Below are 23,760 nucleotides of genomic sequence, written 5' to 3'. Positions count from 1 at the left end.
GTCCAACATTGGCTCCTCCACATAATTTCTTGCGAACACAGCCCACACCTCCTGATGCTGCCAAGAAATCTTACAATGCCGATGAAATGACACTCTCTGCACTCCTGAAAAATTGACAATTTCTCACGATACTGGCTGCTCATTCACGACTCCATCTGATATGCGACATTGGAAGCTTAGTGCAGGAGACTGAAAGAAATGAGCAGCTTTAAAACAAAAACCCCTTGGCGCTCAAAGCTTTCAATGAGAGTCTGAGCGCGGCAGTAAGTTCAGGTAACCTTTATTGCGACCCAACTTTGTTACAACTTCAGATCTCCTCAGCAAAAAGGCAGAGATAAAGTTGCTTGTTGAACAGCTCAAAATCAAAGCGCACACATTTCGCCCCACCACTTTCTTTACTATTGATCAGCACTGAGATGTCCCTTTCTAATTGGGTCCTTGGTACAGCCTTAACCCGGAGGAAGTGTTGCCTCACTCAGCAATTTCAACCTGTACCCTGTATAGCGCCATCTGCTGCAGTGGGATTCAAACCCGGGAGCACCTGGAACTGGGTCAATAGTCCAGTCGATAATGACACTCAGCCGTTGCTCCTTCAAACACCCTGCGATGGTAGGTGAATGCGCTGGTGCCTCTGGAGGTGGGAGGAGCGGGTGAAGTCCTTCCCGCATTCGGGGCAGCTGAACGGCCTCTCCCCCGTGTGGACCCGCCAGTGGGTCAGCAGGGCGGAGGAATTACTGAAGGCCTTCCTGCACTCGGGGCAGCTGAAGGGCCTCTCCCCCGTGTGAATCCGCTGGTGCTTCAGTAGGTTTGAGGAATTGCTGAAGGCCTTCCTGCACTCGGGACAGCTGAAAGGCCTCTCCCCTGTGTGGACCCGCCGGTGCCTCAGCAGGTTGGGGGAATTGCTAAAGGCCTTCCCACATTCGGGGCAGCTGAAGTGCCTCTCCCCAGTGTGGATCCGCTGGTGGGTCAGCAGAGAAGAGGAATTGTTGAAGGCCTTCCCGCACTCGGGGCAGCTGAAGGGCCTCTCCCCACTGTGGGTCCGCTGGTGGGTCAGTAGGGAAGAGGAATCGCTGAAAGCCTTCCCACAATCTGGGCAGCTGAAGGGCCTCTCCCCCGTGTGGACCTGCTGGTGCCTCAGCAGGTTGGGGGAATTACTGAAGGCCTTCCCACACTCGGGGCAGCTGAAGGGTCTCTCCCCTGTGTGGGACCGCCGGTGGGTCAGCAGGTTGGAGGCCTGGGTAAATCTCTTCCCACACTCAGGGCAGGAGAACGGCCTCTCCCCTGCGTGGGCCCGCAGGTGCCTCAGCAGGTGGGAGGCCTGGGTAAATCTCTTTCCGCAGTTGGGGCAGCTGAAGGGCCTTTCCCCCGAGTGGGACCGCTGGTGCCTCAGCAGGTCGGAACAATTACTGAAGGCCTTCCCGCACTCTGGGCAGGGGAATGGCCTCTCCCCGGTGTGGGTCCGCTGGTGCCTCAGCAGGGCGGAGGTCTGGGCAAAGCCCTTCCCGCACTCAGGGCAGGAGAATGGCCTGTCCCCTGTGTGGATGTGCTGATGAATCTGCAGGGCAGACGGGAAATGGAAGCCATTCCCGCCATCACTGCACTTGCACCGTTTCTCCACGGGGCGGGATTCCTCGGGTTTCTCCATGGCCGAAGCTTCAGCTGCACACAAATACGTTTCCAGCCCCTCCCTGCTGTCAATTCCTGCTGCTACATGCCCCACACTCAATGCGCTACAATGGTAGGGTCTCTCATCCAGTCCCACTGATGCTGAAAACGTACTCAAACAGGAACCAAAACGCTTTGCTCCTTCTCACAGACTCATAGTTGAAAATTCTTTCTGGTCCCGATGGATTGAGTCATTGACGTCAATGTGAGGACTGCAGACGCTGGAGGATCAGTGTTGAAATGTGTGGTACTGGAAATGGCCAACAGGTCAGGCAGCATCCGAATAGCAGGAGAGTCAATGTTTCGGGCATAAGAACTTCATGCGTTGATTTTGAAACTTCTATCTTCAAATCTTCAAATACACTGTTTAAAAAGAGATTGCAAAAGTCATCACTGTCAGTGCAGGGTAGAATTCAGAACAAGCAATTCTACCTTCTGTGGAATATTCTTGTTTCTCCACAAAATTGAAAGCACCATCCCACTCTCTCTCCCCCTCTGTTCTCACTCCAATCTAAATAATTCTCCTGAAGGTGCTGATTCAGGATCTTACAGGGGCAGATGAGCAAAAAACATCAAGACTGACATCGCTCTGAATTTTGGATAATTCCACCTGAAAGTTAATATCTTTCACAACACTGGGATATTGCTAAGAGTGAGCAGGTCTGCTTTTGGGAAGCAAAAAAAAGTGTCAATTTAGGGTGAACCTGCAATGCAGCTTCTTGAGGAAGAACCAGACACAAAATGGTTAACGACCCAAGAAAGTTGGAAGCAAAATGAAACGTCAAGGCATTAATACCGATACACTTCAAACTCTTCTGCTCCCAGTCAGGGCAAAACATCCTCTGAAAGTCCAGTTATCACAGCCACACTTCTGCTTTCACTGAAGACGATTAGAGTCACACAGCACAGACACAGACCCTTGGGCCCAACCTGTCCGAGCTGACCAGATTTCCTAAATTAATCTAGTCACATTTGTTATCACTTAGCCCCTATATGGGCTGGGTGCTGGGACTAAATTGGGTTGGCTATCTGGTCGGCAAGGACGAGTTAGATCGAAGGGTCTGTTTCCGTGCTGTACATCTCTATGATTTGCCACCACTTGGCCCCTCTCCAGCTGAACCCTTTGTATTCATCCGCCCATCCAGATGCCTTTTAACTGTAGGAATTGTACCAGCCCCCACCACTTCCTCTGGCAGCTCATTCCATATACGCATCACCCTCTTCATGAAAAAGTTGCCCCTGAGGTCTCTTTTACATCTCCCCACTGCCGTCACCCTGAACCTATGACCTTACAGTTCGGGACTCCCCATCCCAAGGGAAAGATCTTGTCTATTTACCCTATCCATGCTCCTCATGATTTTATAAAAGTCTATAATGTCACCTCTCAGGCTCTGGTGTGATGGGGAAAACAGCCCCACGCTATCCTTCCGTCCCTCCTCACCCGGGTAATTAAGACACATACCTGAGGTTGCCAAGCCTGCTCCCTCCCTGGATTCACTCCAACTGCCACAAGTGAATAGATTTCCCCCCTCCCCTCCCAGGACAAAGAGTTGCCCATTGAGAGGGAGTTTCACTCAAACTGACAGGACCACTTCCGCGTTGTGACGCCATCAATGCGTCGAGGGTGGGGGAGGGGGAGGGGGGAGGGGGAGGGAGAAGGGGCGAAACAAAAGGGGCGGGGCGAGGTGAGGTGCACAGTTGCAGGAATCCCTTTCCTTCACAGAATCCCCACAGCGTGGAAGCAGGCCACTCAGCCCAACGAGTCCAAACCAACCCTCGAAGGGTAACCCACCCACACCCATTCCCCTACACCTCTTGCTCTACTCACTGACTATCACACCTAACCTGCACATGTGGGCGGCACGGTGGCAAAGTGGTTAGCACTGCTGCCTCACAGCGCCGGAGACCCGGGTTCATATCCCGCCTCAGGCGACTGACTGTGTGGAGTTTGCACGTTCTCCCCGTTTCTGCGTGGGTTTCCTCCGGGTGCTCCGGTTTCCTCCCACAGTCCAAAGATGTGCAAGTCAGGTGAATTGGCCATGCTAAATTGCCCGTAGTGTTAGGTAAGGGGTAGATATAGATGTAGGGGTATGGGTGGGTTACGCTTCGGCGGGGCGGTGTGGACTTGTTGGGCCGAAGGGCCTGTTTCCACACTGTAAGTAATCTAATCCCTGGGCACTATGGATAATTGAGCATAGGCAATCCCCCCTAACCTGGACAAAGTTAAAAATCATAACACCAAATTATAGTCCAACAGGTTTATTTAGAAGCACTAGCTTTTGGAGCGCTGTTCCTTCATCAGGTGATTGTGGAGAATAAGATCATAATACATAGAATTTATAGAAAAAGATGACAGTGTCCTGCCACTGAAATGATACATTGAACAAACCTGGATTGTTAAGCCTTTCATCTTTACAAATGGGTTGCAGGTTTCATTAATATGCAAATCCCAGAAATCCCTGGAAGGCACCTTCTCCATATAACTTAAATTTTGATAACAAAAAGTGACATTTCAGCTCAGCTCTGCAAATATACATTCACTCCCGTGGACTTGTGTGTGTGCGCGCATGAGAGAGAAAATGTCTATTTCCATCCTGTACATCTTTGTCTATTTCTGTTGGTGTAAATATTGTTGTAAATCATAGCTGGGTTCTCATAGATAGATGAAAGAGAGAGAGAATTCCTCAAGTATGACAGTCTCAGAATCCTAGGAGACCCCCATTTCTGGTTTACTTCCGAATGAACAAACATTAAACAAGAGCACCTATTTGTTTCAAATTTGGATTCATTTTTCTTGTGTGATTCCCTGCTATGATTACACTGTGTGTCTGGATGGTTGACAGGCTGGGATATGTGGGTTGGGGCTTGATTGGCTGAATGCTTTATTGTTCCAGAATGTGACAAAAAAAAAGTTGGGGGGGGGGGGGCAAAGCTTCAGCAGAAATCCAGCAGAGCTGACAACAGACCGACATGTTACTCTGTAGGAACAGGGAGATCAACAGAGGACAGAGAAATCAGGACCTGAAATCCGAGCTGACACCAGACTACCCTGTGATCAGTGCTTTGATTAGCAGCACCAACCTTATACCTTTACCTCACTTCCCATTTGACCAAACCCTCGATATTCAGGATCCAATCCTTGTCATCCTGAAGCCATGTCTCTGTAAGGAGTCTCAGATCATAATTATTCTCTTCAATGTGTGCAGTCAACTCATTTACTTTTGTCACAATGCAGCACACATTCAGATACCATTTCTGGTTTCAATTTTTGATTGCTGGCATATTTACTCTCCTTGTCCCTTTCTATCATTCTCTGAAGTTCATTTCCCACATCACTACGTTGCTCACTGGCCTTGGTTTGGATTGTTCATGCTAAATTGCCCAGAAAGTCGAAGTTAGGTGGGTTAGCCATGGGAGATGCAGGTTTGTAGTTTCATAGTAATAGAAGCAGGAGTAGGCCATTTGGCCCATCTAGCCTGCTCCACCATTCATTAAGATCATGGCTGATCTATCCATTGTCTCAGCTCCTCCTCCCTGCATTGTCCCAACTACCCTTAATTCCCCTACCATGCAAAAACCACCTCCAACTGTGTCTTGAATATACTTAATGAAGCTGCCTCTACTGATTCCTTGGGCAGAGAACTCCACAGATTCACTATTCTCCAGGAAAAACAGTTCTTCTTCATCTCTGTCCTGAATCTACTCCTCCTAATCTTGAGGCCTGGTTTCATTCACCAGCAGAAATGACTCAATAGGTAGAGCTTCATCTCCACAGTGCAATGAATTCCCACTTTCCACCAAAATCCCGGATGTACTCACTCACTCAGTTGCTGTCTCACAAATGCAGGATTTCATTGTTACTTCTTCTGCTCCCATTAAGGGCAAAACATCTTTGAAAGCTGCTCTGAAACTCCAGCCTTCATAATCACACTTCTGCTTTCACCGAAGGAGATTAGAGTCATACAGCACGGAAACAGACCCTTTGGTCCAACTCGTCTGGCCAAACAGATATCCTAAATTAATCTAGTCCAATTTGCCTGCATGTGGCCCACATCTCTCTAAACCCTTCCTATTCATGTACCCATTCAGATGCCTTTAAAAATTCCGACTCATCTCAAACGTATGCCTTCTAGTTTTGGACTCTCCTACCTTGGGGAAAAGACCTTGGATATTCACCCTATCCATGCCCCTTATGAACGTCTATAAGGTCACCCCTCAGCCTCCAATGCTCTTGGGAAAATATCCCCAGCCATTTGAGCCTTTCCCTGTCACTCAAACAGCAGACTTGTAAATCTTTTCCGACCCCTTTCAAAGTTTCACAATGTCTTTCCTATAAAAAGGGAGACCAGAAATGAATACAGTTTTCCAAACGTAGACTAACCAATGTCCTACACAGCCACAACATGACCTCCCAACTCCTATATTCAATGCACTGACCAATAAAGGAAAGCATACCAAATGCCTTCTTCACTATCCTGTCTACCGGTGACTCCGCTTTCAAGGAACTATGAACCTGCACTCTAAGGTCTCTTTGTTCTGCAATATCCCCCTTTACCATGTCAGTCCTGCCTGGATTGCTTAACCAAAATGCAAACCACACACTTCTCGGATTTAAACTCCATCTACCACACTTTGGCCAATCAGCCCACCTGATCAGTTCTAATTTATAGTGAACTCTCTTTCCTTGCTTATTCCTTAGAAGTTGAAAATCTCTATCCCACACACTCTCCCTCCATTCTCAGTTTGCTGAACCTAATCCCTGCTGTAACTCATCCTGAAGGATGCAGTTGACGCTGGTTAATAGGCCCACAAGCAGGAGTGTCCTAACTGAAACGTAATGAATACTGAATGGCCTGGAAAGAGTGGAAGTTGGGAAGGTGTCTCCATTGACTGGAGAGACTAGGACTAGTGTGCACAGCCTCAGAGTAAAGGGAAGACCTTTTAGAATTGAGGTAAGGAGAAACTTCTTCAGCCAGAAAGCGGTGAATCTATGGAATTCACTGCCACAGAAGGCTGTGGAGGCCAGGTCACTGAGGATATTTAAGACTGAGATAGAGACATTCTTGAGCATCAAGATGATGGAGGGTTGTGGAGACAAAGTGGGAGAATGTGGTTGAGAAACCTATCAGCCATGATCGAATGGCAGAGCTGACCTTGAATGGCCAATTTCTGCTCCGATGAATTATGTTCTCCTGCCGTCCTGGACAGAGGGGGCAAGAATTGGAAGCAGGAGTAGGCCATCTGTTTGTTCAAGCCTGCACCAGCATTCAACGAATTATAACTGGATATGAATCTACCGACATCTAGGTCCAACCTAGAGGGCATCGGTTTTGGGTGATCGGGAAAAGATATATTTCAGACTGAAGAGACAACCCATTCACACAGAGGGTGGTGTGTATATGGAATGGGCTGCTGGAGGAAGTGGTGGAGGCTGGTACAATTACAACATTTAAAAGGCATCTGGATGGGGACATGATTAAGGAGGATTTTGAAGGATGTGGATCAAATACTGGCGAATGGGTCATTAGATTAAGTTCGGATATCTGAACAGCCTGGACTGAAGGGTTTGGTTCTGTGCTCTGCAACTCCGTGACTCTATTACTACGTAGTCGGAACCAATTTCACAACACCCGAAATAATCTATTCACCCCTTATAGCCTGTCCTGTAACTGTACCTGCATCCACGACTTCCTCTAGACATTCATTCCACACGCAAACCACTCTGTGTAAAAGAAAAATAGAGTCCCTCATGTCTCTTTTGAATCTTTCTCCTCTCACCTTCAAAGTTCGCACCCTAATCTTGAAACCGCCACCGAGGGAAATGACACCCACCATTAACGTCATCCATATCCTTTATCAACCTCAATAAGGTCACCCTCTCAACCTCCCATGGTCAAGTGAAAAAGTCCCAGTCTCTCCACCTAAATGTAGGCAGATTCATATCCTGTTATGATGTGTTCAATGCTGGTGCAGGCTCAAAAGACCAAATAGCCTACCCCTGCTCCCAATTTTCTCACTCTGTGTCCAGGACAGCAAGTGACTGAAGACAGAGGAGCAGAAATTATGCCATTCAGCCCATCAGGTCTATTCATACCATTCAATAGTGTCTGATAAGTTTCTCAACCCCATTCTCCCACTTTCTTCCCGTAGCCCTCGATCCCCTTGATACTCAAGGACCTATCTGTCTCAGTCTTAAATATCCTCAGTGACCTGGCCTCTGCAGCCTTCTGCGGCATTAAATTCCATAGATTCACCGCTCTCTGGCTGAAGTACTTTCTCCTTATCTCTGTTCTAAAAGGCTTTCCATTTACCCTTAGGCTGTGTCCTCAGGTCCTATTCCCTCCTACCAATGGAAACATCTTTCCAATGTCCACTGTGTCCAATTGGATGTCACTTGAGTGTGAGCCTGTTAATCAGCATGAACCAGACCATTCAGGATGAGGTACAGCAAAGTGAAAATAGTGAAAATGGCAGCAGAGTGTTTGGAACTGGGGTGAGGTGGAGGAAAGGGAAATGAGGAGACTGTTGAAGTCCACATTGATGCCCTGGGGTTGAAGTGTTCTGAGGCAGAAGATGAGCCGTTCTTCCTCCAAGCATCCAGGGGTGGGAGGTGTCGGGGGTGGGAGGGGGGAGTTGAAATATTGGGCCACAGGGCGGTGTAGTTGATGGGTGCAGGTGTCCCAGAGATGTCCCCAAAAGCACTCTGCTAGGAGGCATCCAGTCTCCCCAATGTAGAGGAGACTGCATCGGGACCAACGGATACAATAAATGATATTGGTGGATATGCAGGTAAAACTTTGATGGATGTGGAAGGCTCCTTTAGGGCCTTGGATGAAGGTGAGGGTGCAGGTTTTTCAATTCCTGCAGTGGCAGGGGAAGGTGCCAGGATGGGAGGGTGGGTTGTAGGGAGGTGTGGACCTGACCAGGTAGTCACGGAGGGAACGGTCTTTGCGGAAGGTGGAAAAGGGATGGGGAGGAAAATATATCCCTGGTGGTGGGGTCTTTTTGGCGGAAATGTCGGCAGATGATTTGGTTTATGCGAAGGTTGGTAGGGTGGAAGGTGAGCACCAGGGGCGTTCTGTCCTTATTACGGTTAGAGGTGTGGGGTCTGAGGGCAGATGTGCGGGATGTGGACGAGATGCGTTGGAGGGCATCTTTAACCATGTGGGAAGGGAAATTGTGGTCTCTAAGAACGAGGCCATCTGGTGTGTTCTGTGGTGGAAATAGTCCTTCTGGGAGCAGATACGGCAGAGGAATTGGGAATACGGGATGGCATTTTTGCAGGAGGTAGAGTGGGAAGAGGTGTAATCCAGGTAGCTGTGGGAGTCGGTGGGTTTGTAAAAAAATGTCGGTGTCAAGTCAGTCGTCATTAATGGAGATGGAGAGGTCCAGGAAGGGGAGGAAGGTGTCAGAGATGATCCAGGTAAATTTAAGGTCAGGGTGGAATGTGTTCGTGAAGTTGATGAATTGCTCAACTTACTCGTGGGAGCACGAGGTGGCGCCAATGCAGTCAATGTCATCCTGATGCCTTTTAAATGTTGTAATTGTACCAGCCATCACCACTGTCTCTGGCAGCTCATTCTTTGCACGCACCCTCACACTAAAACTATGACCCATCCAGGGAAAAGACCTTGTCTATTTACCTTATCATGCCCCTCCTGATTTTATAAAAGTTTGTAGGGTCACCCCTCAGCCTCTGGCGCTCGAGAGAAAACAGCCCCAGCCTATTCAGCTCAAACCCTGACAACATCCTTGTCAATCTTTTCTGAACCCTTTCACGTTTCACAACATCCTTCCTCCAGCAGAGAGACCAGAACTGCACACAACATTCCAAAAGTGGCCTAACCAATGTCTGGTGCAGCTACAACATAACTTCCCAACTCTTATAATTAGAGGATTGGGAAAGTTTTCAAAACCCACAAAAAAGAATGGAGAGACAAACAGATCTTTTGAGGGTCAGCTTGGAACATCAGGGCGGGGAGATGGGAATGAGGGAAGGAAGCTGACTGTGCTGGAGCAAAGGCGTAGGAAGAACAGGACGCAAAACCGGCTTGAAGCTGCAATGAGGAAAATTGCATGTGCTGTACTTACACCTGTTGCAGTTAGTGGTGGGAATCGGGTTCATTTTAAAGATCAAAACAGAAAACTATCTACCCCTCGCCTTCCCAACATCGATTCTTCAGTTCCTCCTCACCCGGATAATTAAGACACATACCGGAGTTTGCGGAGTCTGCTCCCTCCCTGGATTCACTCCAGTTGCTACAAGTGAACAATTTCGCCTCCTTCCATCTCTGCCTCCCTCCCAGGATGAAGAGTTGTCCAGATGGAGGGAGATTCACTTTGACAGGTCGACTTCCGCGTTGTGACGTCAATAAAGGAACCAGGGGCGGGGCAAGGAAAAGTGACGGCAAGGGGGGAGGGGAAGACCGACAGCAAGCCCACGCGCTGCGCATGCGCTGCGGCTGAAGGGGCGGAGAACACACTTTCCAAAGCCCCCTCTCTTCAGAGAATCTCCAGTGTGGAAGCAGGCCACTCGGACTCACCGACCCTCTCACGGGTCACCCACCCACACCCATTGCTATACATTTAACCCTGAGTAATACACCTGATGCCGAATTTAGCATGGCCAATCCACCCTAACCTGCACATCCTTGGGCACTATGGGTAATTTAGCATGACCAATCCACCCTAACCTGCACATCCTTGGGCACTATGGGTAATTTAGCATGACCAATCCACCCTAACCTGCACATCCTTGGGCACTATGGGTAATTTAGCATGACCAATCCACCCTAACCTGCACATCCTTGGGCACTATGGGTAATTTAGCATGACCGTTCCACCCTAACCTGCACATCCCTGGGCACTATGGGTAATTTAGCATAGCCAATCCACTTTAACCTGGATTTAAAATCACACCACTCTAGGTTGTAGAACAACAGGCTTCTTTGGAAAATGTAACTGAGTGATTTGCGTTCAATTCCCGCTTCGAGCAATTGTCTGTGTGGTGTTTGCACATTCTCCCCGTGTCTGAACGGGTTTCCTCCGACAGTTCAAAGATGTGCAGGTTAGGTGAATTGGCCATGCTAAATTGCCCCGTAGTAGGTGCATTAGTCAGGGGTGAATGTAGGGGAATGGGTCTGGGTGGGTTGCTCTTCGGAGCGTTGGTGTGGACTTTTTGGGCTGAAGGGCCCGTTCCCACACTGTCGGGAATAATTATATAAAATGCCACCAATCCATTCGAGTGCCCGACATTAGTCTTAATTGGGTAGTAGAAATCTGCAATAAGTATAATTGCTCGCTTTAGGACATCCAGACTTGAATTAATTTAGCATACAGGACACATTGGGCAACTATTAAAGACTCCGTTGGATTTCCCCTGGGTTGTGGACTCATGCAGAGACACAAACAACTTGCTTTGAAAACAGTGTTCGATTTGCAAATGAAACGGCTGACAGATATTGAGAGTTTGCACAGTTGGTTAAGCAGCTATGTGTCATAGCCAGGATTTGTGAGGCTCAACTCCCTAATTTGGACTGTTCTGGAAAGTGTGTGCTTCGCTAGCCTTGGAAGGAAGGAAGGAATAAACAAAAGCTGACAAACTGAGATATGAAGCAAGTTGGAAAATGTTACAGAGAGACACACACACACAGGTAGAAGTTTGCAGAAAAGTTAACACTTCAATCTGGTTTCAATGCACATTAGCCTGGGTATGGTACAGATATCACAGGGGCCTCAAAAAGGGTAATCCCTCAATACTCAAACCAAAATGTGGGTGACCCCTACTGGACTGGTTTGTGTTCATTCTTTGCTGCTGCCTATTTCAGTTGATTATGTACATTATTGTTAACACTCACAAACCTGGTGGCACCCAGATTTTTGGAAAGCAGCTAGGAAAAGATCTGAAGTGTGTTTAATTTATAAACAAACAAGATGCATACTCTAAGAGGGATGCCCTGGGTTTGTTAACCACCTCCTTGCCTGGTCAGCCTTTTTAAATTGTCTACAACTTGCTTATATAGAATTACCTCGTGTACATTGTCATGAATATTGTCTAATAAGAGTAGATGAATCAAAACCATCCCAATGACTGAAACAGCTGTCACTGTATTGTTGGACGAGTGGGAAATATTTACATCAGTTAACCAAAGCACTTCAAAGTTTACAGTCACGGGTACATCAAGTCGAAGAGTTAGAACCGGTGCATTTTGGAGCCTGCTTCCTTGGGCAGAGAATTCCGCAGATAAACTACTCTCTGGGAAAAGCAGCAGCCCTCACTTCCTCCTCCTCATCTCTGTCCTAAACCTACTCCCCCAAAGCTCAAGGCCTAGTCTCAGCCACCAGCAGAAATGACTGGAGAAGGTAGGGCTTCATCCTTAAAGTGAAACGAATTCCCACTTTCCCCCAAAATCCCAGATGTACTCACTTAGTTGCTTGCTGTCTCACAAACAAAAGATTTCATTGTAACTTGTTCCGGTCCCAGTAAGGGCAAAACATCTTTGAAAGCTGCTCTGAAAGTCCAGTCTTCACAACCACACTTCTGCATTCACCGAATACAGTAAGAGTCACACACCACACAAACAGATCCTTCCACCCACCTCGTCGATGCCAACCATATATCCAAAATCAATCTATTCCATTTGCCAGCATGTGGCCCATATTCCTCAAAACCCTTCCTATTCATGTACCCATCCAGATGCCTCTTAAATGTTGTCATTGTATCAGCCTCCACCACTTCCTGTCAGCTTGTTCCATACATGCAGCACCCTCTGAGAAAATGTGGTCCCTCAGGTCCCTTTTAAATCTTTGCCCTCTCAGCTCAAACCTCTGCCTTCTAGTTTTGGACTCCCCTACCTGGAGGAAAAGACCTTGGCTATTCAACCTATCCATGCCCCTTATAAACTTCTATAATGCCACCCCTCAGCCCCGACACTACAGGGAAAACAGGCCCAGCCTATTCAGCCTTTCCCTCTCGCTCAAACCCTCCAACTCTGACACCAGCCTTATAAACCTTTTCCAAACCCTTTCAAGTTTCACAACATCCTTCCATAGGATGGAGACCAGAATTACACACAATATTCCAAAAGTGGCCTAACCAATGTCCTGTTCAGCCACAATATGACCTCCCAACTCTTTCACTCAATGCTCTGACCAATAGACAAAAGCATACCAAACATCATCTTCACTATCCTGTCTACCTGCGACTCCACTTACAAGGAACTATGAACCTGCACTCCAAGGTCTCTTTCTTCTGCAGTGTAAGTCCTGTGTAAGTCCTGCCTGCATTGCTTGACCAAAATGCAACACCTCACATTTCTCCAAGTTCAACTCTTTCTGCCCCTCCTTGGCCCATCAGCCCATCCAATCAATTCTAAGTTATAGTGAACTTTCTTTCCTCTCTTATTCCTTAGAGGCTGAAGATCTCCATCCCACACACTCTCCCTCCATTTTCAATTTGCTGAACCTAATCCCTGCTGTACCTCATCCTGAAGGGTCTGGTTCATGCTGATTAACAGGCCCATACTCAGGGGAGATCTAACTGAAACATACAGAAGACTGAACAGCCTGGACAGAGTGGATGTTGGGTAGATGTTGGGTAGATGTTTCCATTAGTAGGAGAAACTAAGACCCGAGGGCACAGCTTTAGAGTAAAGGGAAGACTTTTTAGAATGGAGATAAGGAGAAGCCTATTCAGCCAGAGAGTGGTGAATCTATGGAATTCATTGGCACAGAAGACTGCGGAGGCCAGGTCACTGAGGATATTTAGACTGAGATAGCTAGGTTCTTGAGTATCGAGGGGGACAGGGAGAAAGCAGCAGAATGGTACTCAGAAATTGATCAACTACGATTGAATGGTAAGAGCAGACCTGATGGGCTGAATAGCCCACTTTCTGCTCTTATGTCTGTGGTCTCTTGCTGTCCAGGACAAAGCATGAGAATTGGGAGCAGGAGTAGGCCATTTGGTCTTTCAAGCCTGCACCAGCATTGAACAGATCACAAATGGATACGGATCTCCCTACATCTAGGTGCAGAGGCTGGGACTTTTCTCACTGGAGCATTGGAGGTTGAGAGGTGTCCTTCGAGAGGTTTAAAAAATCATGAGGAGTATAGGTGAGGTAAACGGCAGGTGTCATTTCAAGATGAGGGTGCAAACGTTTAAAGTGAGAGTAGAATGATTCTAAAGACATGAGGAGCACTTTTATTCTTAAAATAAAAAGAGAGTGGTTTGTGTGTGGAATGAATGTCTAGGGGAAGTGGAGGATGCAGGTACAGTTACAACGTTTAAAATACATTTTGATAAGTACATGAATAAGAAAGGTTCAGATGGATATGGGCCAAACACAGGCAGGTGGGATGAGTTTAGTCAGTCTGTTACTGTTCTGTACTTAAAACTATTTTCTTGCCTTCCCCAATAACCATTCACTTCTTTGTTGTTCAAAAATCATGTGAACTCAGCCTTGAATATATTCAATGATCCCCCCTAACTGCAGGGAGACATCCCCACTTCTAAACTCAATTCCTCTTGCTAATATAACACTTGCCTTGCTGATTGCTTGCTGCACCTGTCTGACTGGCGGAGGAGGACACTGAGGCCCCTTTGTACGTCCACACATCATTCCTAATGAAGGGCTCGTCCTCGAAACGTCAACTGTCCTGCTGCTTGGCTGCTGCCTGACCTGCTGAGCTTTTCTGGTGCCACACATTGCAACTCTGATCTCCAGCATTTGCACTCCTCACTTTCTCCACTTCCCAATATACCACCATTTAAACAATACACCGAATTTCTGCTATTTTCTCCCCACAGTAAAGACTATAACTTCACCCTGTGGTACTGCATTTGCCATATGTTTGAGGCACAGACCGGGACCAGCTTTTCCAGAGTCTGTCCTCTTTCTGGATTCACTCCCTTTTTCAGTTGCTGCAAGTCAACAATTGGATCCCAGCATGAAAATAAAAGAAATAGAAAAGGGAGTGAGAGAAGAGTGTGCTGTTGGACAGAGGAAGGAAATTAGAGTCTTGGATGAATCTCAGTCTTCATTCAGAGAAAGAGGAGCAGCAGCAGCTTCAGAGGTTCATGGGTCAAGATTAGAAAAGCACAGCAGGTCAGGCAGCATCCGAGGAGCAGGAAAATCGACGTCTCAAATTCAGACAATAGGGCTGTTCTGAATGGTAGGAGGACCAGGCTCCTCCTTCTGGTGTTCCAGTGCTCCTCATTGGGCTGGCAAATGAAATTCATGCACCATTTTTACAGACATAGAAGGATGTGCAGGTTTTTTTGCAGACACCGGCGAACATGCGTAGCGCTTGCTGACACTGAGGGGCACGTGCAGTAGGCTTTGTAGATATGCTGGTGTAACTGACAGATTCAACTGGCCAAATGCCAATAGGAGGAAAAAAAGGTAGAGCCACAATTTTGTTTCACCTCCCCACCCCGACTCTACATAACCGCACATGCTCCTCGCTATTCTCCTTACCCTCACCCCTCATGATTTTTCAAATCTCAATAAGGTCATTCCTCAACCTCCTCCACTCCAGTGATAAAGTCCCAGCCACTCCCTATAACTCAAACCCTCCAGTCCTGGCAATGTCCAAGTAAATCATTACCGAACCATCTCTAATAGTATTCCTCCTATTACAGGGCAACCAGAACTGTACCCAGTACTCCAAAAAAAAGATTCACCAACATCCTGTACAGCCTCAACATAGAACAAAGAAAATTTACAACTCAGGAACAGGCCCTTCAGCCCTTCAAGCCTAAGCCGATCCAAATCCCCTGTCTAAACCTATCGCGCAATTCCTGAATCTATATCCCTCTGCTCTCCACCTACTCATGCATCTGTCCAGATGCACTTTTTTTTTAAAAAGATATTTTTATTGAAAATTTAACATGTTTTTACAAGTTTACAAATAAAAAAAACACAAGTACAAACATTAATATACAATTAAATCTTAAATAATAGCCAAAACCTGACAAAGAAAAAGACAAAACTCAACTAACTACTAATCTAACCCATAACTAACCAGAGTGTATGATCAAATAAATTACATTATTCAAGAGAAAAAAAGGATAATATAGTAATTAAGTCGTGAAGTACATGCTTGGAATGAGTGAACATCAAGTCATAATAAAACCCGTATTCATGCGGGATTCCTCTCCCAAGGGGCCCCGGACCAGCCTGAACCGTTACCTCAACTAGATGAAAGTCCTTGATAGAATGGCCAAAATATCTGTATCTATGAAATTCAAAAAGGGCTGCTATATGTTATAGAATAATTCAGTTTTTTGTTGCACCATATTTGTAAGGAAGTCAAGGGGAATATATTCCATGATTAATCTATGCCAATTTGGAAGTCCTGGAAGGCCCTCAGCCACCCAGTTTACTAAGATATTTTTCCTTGCACAGAAGGAGAAAATGGAAAATAATTTGCTCCCGTGCACATCCACAGAAGGTAAGCTCGAGAAGCCCAGAAGAGGAGATACTGGATCTACTGTAATTTACGTTGCCAAGATGTCTGTCAGGGCGTTTACTACTTTGGTCCAGTATTTGAGGATCTTATGGCACGTCCACAAGCGGTGTGTAAGAATGCCCACCTCTGTTTTACATTTGGGACACATTGCAGATTCTCCTGCCCTAAAGTTTGCCAATCGTTCTGGTACTATATGGGCCCTATGAAGTATCTTTACCTGAATGGCCTGGGTTCTGTTACAAATGGAGATTTTTTTTGGCATTTTCCCAGATGTCATTCCACTGTTCTGTAGAAATTTCCAGCCCCAAATTCTGATCCCATGTTCTAAGCAGACGGTCCATATATTCCGACATTTCATCATGTAATAAATGATAAAGAGTGCTGACCAAGGGTACACCCATTGGCCACAACACTCTACGTTCTCTATCTGATTTATAGAGACTATCTAATAGCATAGCCTTCTTCTGTATGACGTCTCAAATTTGGAAGTATCGAAAGAGGTCTCCATTAGGTAATCCAAATTTCTGCTGCAGCTATTCAAAAGACATCAGGACCCCTCCTCAAACAGATCCCCGAAACAGGAGATACCCCTGGATCTCCAGGATTTGAATATGGCATCTGTAAGCTCTGGTTGAAAACCCCATGCCCCCACTATAGGAGTATAGGGGGATGTTTTATGTGAATTACCCTCGTTTTGCCACATTATATTCCAAGCTTTAATTGTGTTTCGTACTGTAGGGTTTCTACAGTGGTTCGTGATGATTTTCATCTTACCTAAAAATAAGAGGTTAATAAGAGGGCACTGTACTTGAGAAGCCTCGACGTCCATCTAGATTGATTGCAGATCAGACAAGACCCAATTGGCTATGTAGCTGAACAAGGAACTTAACTGAGACTTCCTAAAGTCTGGAAAATCCAGCCCTCTCCCCTTGCCTGTGGAAGCTGTAGCTTCCTTAACTTAATGAGGGGCCGTCTAGGATTCCAGTTGAAAAAACCCAGCCAATGATACAGTTTGCGCAGTGCCATACTCAGCAGCATCACCGGAAGCATTCTCATAGGGTATAAGAGGGAGCAAGACATTCATTTTAATTAGGGCTATTCTACCTAGCCAGGAAATTGGAAGGCCTCCCCAGCGTTGAAGGTCCTGCCTTACCCTTTCCAATAGACGTACAAATTGGCTTTATACAGTTGGCCAAACACTGGGGTGATAAAAATGCCTAAGTGTTAGAAACCCCCCAGAGACCACCGAAAGGGGAAGTGGGATCCGTCCAATAAGTGGGACATATTAGTGAGGCCACCCATCGGCATGGCCTCCGATTTTGAAAACTTAATTTTGTAGCCTGAAAATGAACTAAATGTATTAATAACTTGGATGAAGAGAGGCATGGACATCAGAGGATTATTAAGAAAAAGGAGATCATAATCTGTGTATTGGGTAATTTTATGTTTACCTGCACCAACCCTCGGGGCCGTTATATTAGAGTAAGCCCATATCGCTTCCCGCCAGTGGCTCAATTGTTAGCGTGATTAGCAATGGTGAGAGAGGACATCCCTGACGGCAGGCCCTATCCACACTGAAGCTATCCAAACCTAATCCATTGGTGATCACAACTACTTTGGGATCATTATACAGTGTTGAGAGCCATTTGGCAAATACGTTTCCAACGCTAAACCTTTCCTATGTAGAGAACAGGTATGACCATTCAACCCTGTCGAATGCCTTCTCTGCGTCCAATGAGACTACTATTCCCGGTATTCTTTCCTGATGACAGACTTTATTCACATTCAAGACCCTTCTAATATTATTAGATGATCCACGGCCCTTAATAAATCCAGTCTGGTCCTCTTATGATATATGGCAGTACCCTCTCCAGCCTCAATGCCAATGTTTTAGAGAGAATTTAAAAATCTACAGTTAGCAAGGATATTGGTCTGTATCGTGCACAATCATCTGGATCCTTTCCTTTTTTGAGAATAAGGGAGATATTCACCTCTTTCAGTAAAGGCAGGAGGCAGCCCTGACTATTTGTGTAGTTGTATATGTCCATAAGTGGGCCAGCTAATACTCCTGTGAACTCTTTGTAAAATTCAACCTGAAAGCCCTCTGGGCCAGGTGCCTTACCGCTCTGAAGTTACCTGATTGCACCAAGTATTTCCTGGGTTGTTAGGGGAGCATTCAGGACCGATACCTATTCCGGGATTAAGTCCGGAAAGGCCAGGCTTTTAAAAAAGGACTGCATCCTCCTGGCTCTATCTTCACAATCCTGTGATCAGAATAAAACTTTCTGAAGATTGTGTTGATCCCTTTGTGATGTGAATCAGAATACCAGCACTTTCCCTGATAGCTGTGATAGTTTGAGGGGCCCTTTTGTTTTCCTTACAAGAAATGCTAAGCATCTACCAGATTTATCGCTAAATTCATATAATCTTTGTTTTGCAAATAATATTTCCCTCTTTGCCGTTTGAGTGAAGGCGGTATTCAGAGCTGTCCTAAGGGTCATAATCCTTTGTAATTTGGCAATAGAAGGTCTGTCAGCGTATGCTGTTTCAGCTGCTTTTAAGCGAGCCTCAAGTAGACGCTGTTGTTTTCCTTTTAATTTTTTCCGGGTCACCGAGTATGAAATGATCACAACTCTCGCATAAGCTTCATTAGTCTCCCACATCATTGACGGGTTACTAGCTGTACCTGAATTAATTTCCAAGAAAGCTTTAAATTCTTGAGAAAAATATTTTGCAAATTTACTATCCTTCATTAAGAAGGAATCCATACGCCAATGTCAGGGGGATGCCTCATTGTTCCTAGCCTTGATTTCCATGTACACAGCAGCGTGATCAGAAATGATCATATCACCTATTTTACAGGACGATATGGAATTTTAAAAAGTCGAGAGGATAAAAAGCATGTCAATTCTCGTGTGACATTTATGTGGATTAGAGTAAAAAGAGAAATCTCTGCCTTGCGGGTGGAGGAACCTCCACACATCTATTAATTCTAATTCTTGATTCAAATTCGCCAATTGTCTAAATCTGGGGGATACACCTGCAGTATTCTTGGGTATCCTGTCTATTTCCGGCTCCATAATGCAATTAAAGTCTCCCCCTATAATTGTATGACGAGCTCAGTTTGGAGAAGGCTTCAGTTATAAATTTGAAAGGATGCGCCGGGGGACAATACTGGTTTAAAATCCCATATTCCTCTCCATTTATAAGGGCTTTAATTAGTATATATCGTCCAGATTCATCTTTTATCTGACTTAGGATTTTGAAAGGGAGATTCTTCCAAATAAGAATGACTACTCCCCTACATTTTGAGCTGAAGGAAGAAAAGAAGGCCTGATCAAATCCACCCTGTTGTAATTTCAAATCTCCTTTATCCAATAAATGGGTCTCCTGTAGAAGAGGTATATGAACCCTTTCCTTTTTGAGGTTTGATAATATTTTCTTCCTTTTGATTGGGGAATTACTCCCCTTGGCATTCCAGGTGCACTATTTAAGCGAATGACTCACCATAATCATCCAGGCAAGTCCAAGACCCCCTGGGAGGAGAAACACCATCCAAAATGCACCTGGGCAGTACGGTGGCACAGTGGTTAGCACTGTTGCCTCACAGCGCTAGAGACCCAGGTCAATTCCCGCCTCAGGCGACTGACTGTGTGGAGTTTGCACGTTCTCCGTGTCTGCGTGGGTTTCCTGCGGGTGCTCCGGTTTCCTCCCACAGTCCAAAGATGTGCAGGTCAGGTGAATTGGCCATGCTAAATTGCCAGTGTTAGGCAAGGGGTAAATGTAGGGGTATGGGTGGGTTGCGCTTCGGTGGGTCAGTGTGGACTTGTTGGGCCGAAGGGCCTGTTTCCACACTGTAATGTAATCTAATCTAAAAGATTAGACCATAGAAAATTCACAAAAATTGAGATTCTTTATTACACTCACCAATAAAATAAAAAAATCTATTTCTAAATAAAACAACATAACATATTTAAATCGAGATTTTTTCCGTTTCCGGGGCAATCACTTCCTTTCCGAAAACCAATCATATCCTCTCCCGACCAGTGCCCCACCCTCGACCAAGGCACCCCATAATAAAGTGAAGAAAATTCAAGTGTACGACCAAGCTAAAGTTAACAATGAGTCCCCTACCCTCCTCCCCCTCCCCACCCACACATCAACACCTAGATATATTTGGTGATGTTAATACAACATATAAACATATAAAACTATAAAATTACAATCTCAGCAGATAATAATTAATTATGGTAATACAAAATAACAGGGGGAAATAACCCCGTTTTAAGAGAAAAAATAAGACAAAACAGAGACCCCTCCTCACCTAAATCTACTAGACCACCCGGCCTATATATATTTACAAAAAAAAGGAGAAAATCGCAGAGTGGAGAACAAATAAGCCCCCCCTCCCTACTTCCCGGAGATAATATTAAGCAATAAAGTAATAAAAGAGAAAAAAAAGGGTGAACCAGAGAAGGGGGAGGGCAGAACAACATCATTCACCACACGGGTTAACTCTTACAATTTATCTAAGAGACTCCAAAAATTCTTTGGCCTTCTCCGGTGATCCGAAGTTATACATGGACCCTTCATGGCTAAAACGAAGCGTCGCTGGGTAGCACAGGGAGTACTGAATGTTTAAATCCCTTAAACGCCCTCCTCTTTTGGACCAGAGCCAGGGAAAAGTCTTGAAACAGCATAATCTTGGATCCTTTGTAAATCATGGCTTGGGGATCTTTCCCAAGATTTCTGGAAGCTTCCAGGAGCATCTGCTTCTCCTAAAAGCACTGCAGCCGGAACAGGACCGGGTGGGGGCGCTGGTCCAAGCCGGTGGGCCCATTCTACCCTGACCTGGCCTGATCCACCCTCCAGATTTAATAACTGCGGAAACCACTGATCCAGAAACGTTGTAAGCTGGCCTTCCTCTTCCCATTTGGGAAGGCCCAGCAAACGAATATTTTCTCGACCACCTCGATTTGAGGTATTTGATGTGATCTTCCAAGGCCCAGACTCACTGTTCGAGAGTCCAGACCCGACCCACGGCTGATTCTGCAGCAGCCTGGGAGGTCGCGGCCATTAGCTCCGCCCCTCCGACTCGATGTTCGATTCTTTCAATATCTTGGTCGTGCTTCTGCAGCGCAACCGAGAGCGACTCCCACCTGCTCTTCTATGAAGGTGTCGATCTTCTCTTCAAGCTTAGAAATCACTGCAACAAGGCTCGCCACCATAGTGGGGCAGCTGCGGACACCTCTACTGCAGCTGGGGAAGGGTTCCTATGTGGTGCGAGCTGCGGGCATTCTTTCCTTTAGTCATTTTAACAGGGCACTAAACTGCTCAAGTTTGGTGCAAAATAACTAGTGTATTTAAATAAAAGCTATTTTAAATGATTTGGCAGGTGTGGTGGAGGCAGGCAGCCCACTTTGCCTGAGTCTTGGACAGAGCACTACAGACTCAGACTTGCTGGGTCGCCACCATCTCCTCCGCCCAGATGCACTTTAAATGAATCTACCATCCCTGCCTCTACTTTTCCTGACAATGCATTCCAGATATCTATCACCGTCTGAGTAAAGTACTTTCTGTGTGCATCTCCAACATGATGTCCCAACTCCTGTACTCAGCATGTGAACAATGAAGGCAAGTGTGCGAAACACCTTCTTCACCCCTGTCTACCAGTGATGTAACTTTCAAGATCAATGAACCTGAACACCTCCGGGTCTCTGTTCTACAACACGACCCAGGGCCCTACCATTACCTGTTCAAGTCTTGCCCGTCTTTATTTTAGCAAAATGTAACCCCTCACTTCTATCCATACCTCTGTCATACATGTGGTCTCTCAGACATACACATACACCACGCCCTCAACACTCTCACCCTCTCACAGGTTCATACTCCATCACAATCACAATTTATCAAGCATGCACACATGCAAATACACTCACCAACGCGCAGTCTTTTTCACAAACTCACATGCACACACACACACTTTCCTGATGAAGGGCTTTTCCCTGAAACGTCGATTTTCCTGCTCCTCGGATGCTGCCTGACTTGCTGTGCTTTTCCAGAACCACTCTAATCTAGACTATTCCATAGATTCACGACCCTCTGGGAAAAGCAGTTGCTCCTCATCTCTGTCTGAAAGCTACTCCCTCTAACCTTGAGGCCTAGTCTCACCCAGCAGCAGAAATGACCAGATAGGGTAGGACTTCATCCCCACAGTGCAATGACATTGGGAAGATGTTTCCATTGGTAGGAGAGACTAGGACCAGAGGGCACAACTTTAAGAATAAAGGGAAGACCTTTAGGAACAGAGATAAGCGACGTCGCCTTTTCTGCCGACAGCGAGGAGCATGGACCATGTGTTGGTGACACCAGCGAGCAGGCGTGCTGTTGTTCACACCATGGAACAGACATTATGTCGTGATGCTGGTGTTATTGACAGATTTTAAGTGTTCAAATGCCAATAGGAAAAATAAAGGGTAGAGACACAGTTCTTTTTCCCCATGTGGCTCAACATTTTATAGCTTTTGCATTTTGTCTGGCTGCTCAACTTTTTTAATGTCCTTTCCTCAGTGTCGGGGTGAGGTTCACAACAAGAGGGCATAGGTTTAGGGTGAGAGCAGAAAGATATTAAAGGTACCTAAGGGGCAACTTTTCCTTGCAGAGGGTGGTGCATGTATGGAATGAACTGCCAGAGGAAGTAGTGGAGGTCAGTATAATTACAGCATTGAAAACACATCTGAATGGATAGATGAATAGGAAGGGATTAGTGGGATATGACCAAAGTGCTGGCAAATTGGACGAGATTAATGTAGGGTATCTGGTTGGCATGGACAGGTTGGACCGAATGGGTCTGTTTCCGTGCTGTACATCTCTATGACTCTAAATAATAAAAAGTATATTTTGACAAATAACAAACTATATCCATGTTAACAAGGCTTAGTACACCACATACTTTACTAAGCATTCTCAACAGGTCCTGCCCCTTCAATCACTGAGGAGCATCGACATGCTGGTGCATAATCTCCTTCAACAGTATTTACACACTACCCTCAGCAATTGCACAAGTAACAGCAAAGAGCAAACAGCACAAGGATTAAACAAACAGTGAGGGGTAAACAGCACAAGGATTAAACAAACAGTGAGGGGGTAAACAGCACAAGCCCCAGTAAAAGCAGATGGAAAGTGAGTGTAAAATGTCACTATGACAGGACAGGCCCCACATTCCTTCCCCTCCGTCCCCCCCCCCCAACCTGCCTCACCTTTCACCTCCCGGGCCCAGTACCTTCCAGGTGGCCCCAGAGTTAACACAGGGGCCGCCCCACGACCAGTAGAACTCCACCACCCAGGCGGCCGACGGGTTCCCAAACAGGCCCTTAACCCCATCCACCTCCAGAATGGTCACCGGCTCCTGCCTGCTGTACAGCCGGGCGGTGTGGCCGTGACACAGCAGCTGCACCAGGAAAGCGGCGGTGCCCAGTGACGGGTGTCTGCCCCGGGCCGCACGGCGCCATTTTCCTAACGGCCGCCCCTTCCCCGCTCGAGCGACTTCTCCTCCCAACCGCCTTCACCCCCGCGTGACGTCAGCTCAGGGGGATGGGCGGGGCCGGGGGAGCCTCACCGTCACCA

At 46.4% G+C, this 23,760-nt stretch overlaps 1 protein-coding gene across 3 annotated transcripts; it reads right to left on the bottom strand.

Annotated features, from left to right (window-relative positions):
• Positions 1-264: 264 nt before the first annotated feature.
• Positions 265-23,760, bottom strand: LOC140460298 (uncharacterized). Of its 3 annotated transcripts, none has more exons than XM_072554753.1 (2): positions 23,394-23,760; positions 265-2,028 (listed from the first exon to the last, which is right to left on the bottom strand). In XM_072554753.1, exon 2 carries the CDS (start codon positions 1,643-1,645, stop codon positions 593-595), a length of 1,053 nt encoding a protein of 350 aa, XP_072410854.1. In that variant the 5' UTR covers positions 1,646-2,028; positions 23,394-23,760; the 3' UTR covers positions 265-592. The 3 variants fall into 3 exon arrangements, with proteins under 3 accessions (XP_072410854.1, XP_072410857.1, XP_072410856.1); XM_072554756.1 differs by lacking the exon at positions 23,394-23,760 and adding an exon at positions 20,657-23,241; XM_072554755.1 differs by lacking the exon at positions 23,394-23,760 and adding an exon at positions 9,881-10,277.

The sequence above is a fragment of the Chiloscyllium punctatum genome, chromosome 36, assembly GCF_047496795.1.
Source record: "Chiloscyllium punctatum isolate Juve2018m chromosome 36, sChiPun1.3, whole genome shotgun sequence".
NCBI classification, from domain to species: Eukaryota; Metazoa; Chordata; class Chondrichthyes; order Orectolobiformes; family Hemiscylliidae; genus Chiloscyllium; species Chiloscyllium punctatum.
This window is presented reverse-complemented; position numbering and strand designations above follow the sequence as displayed.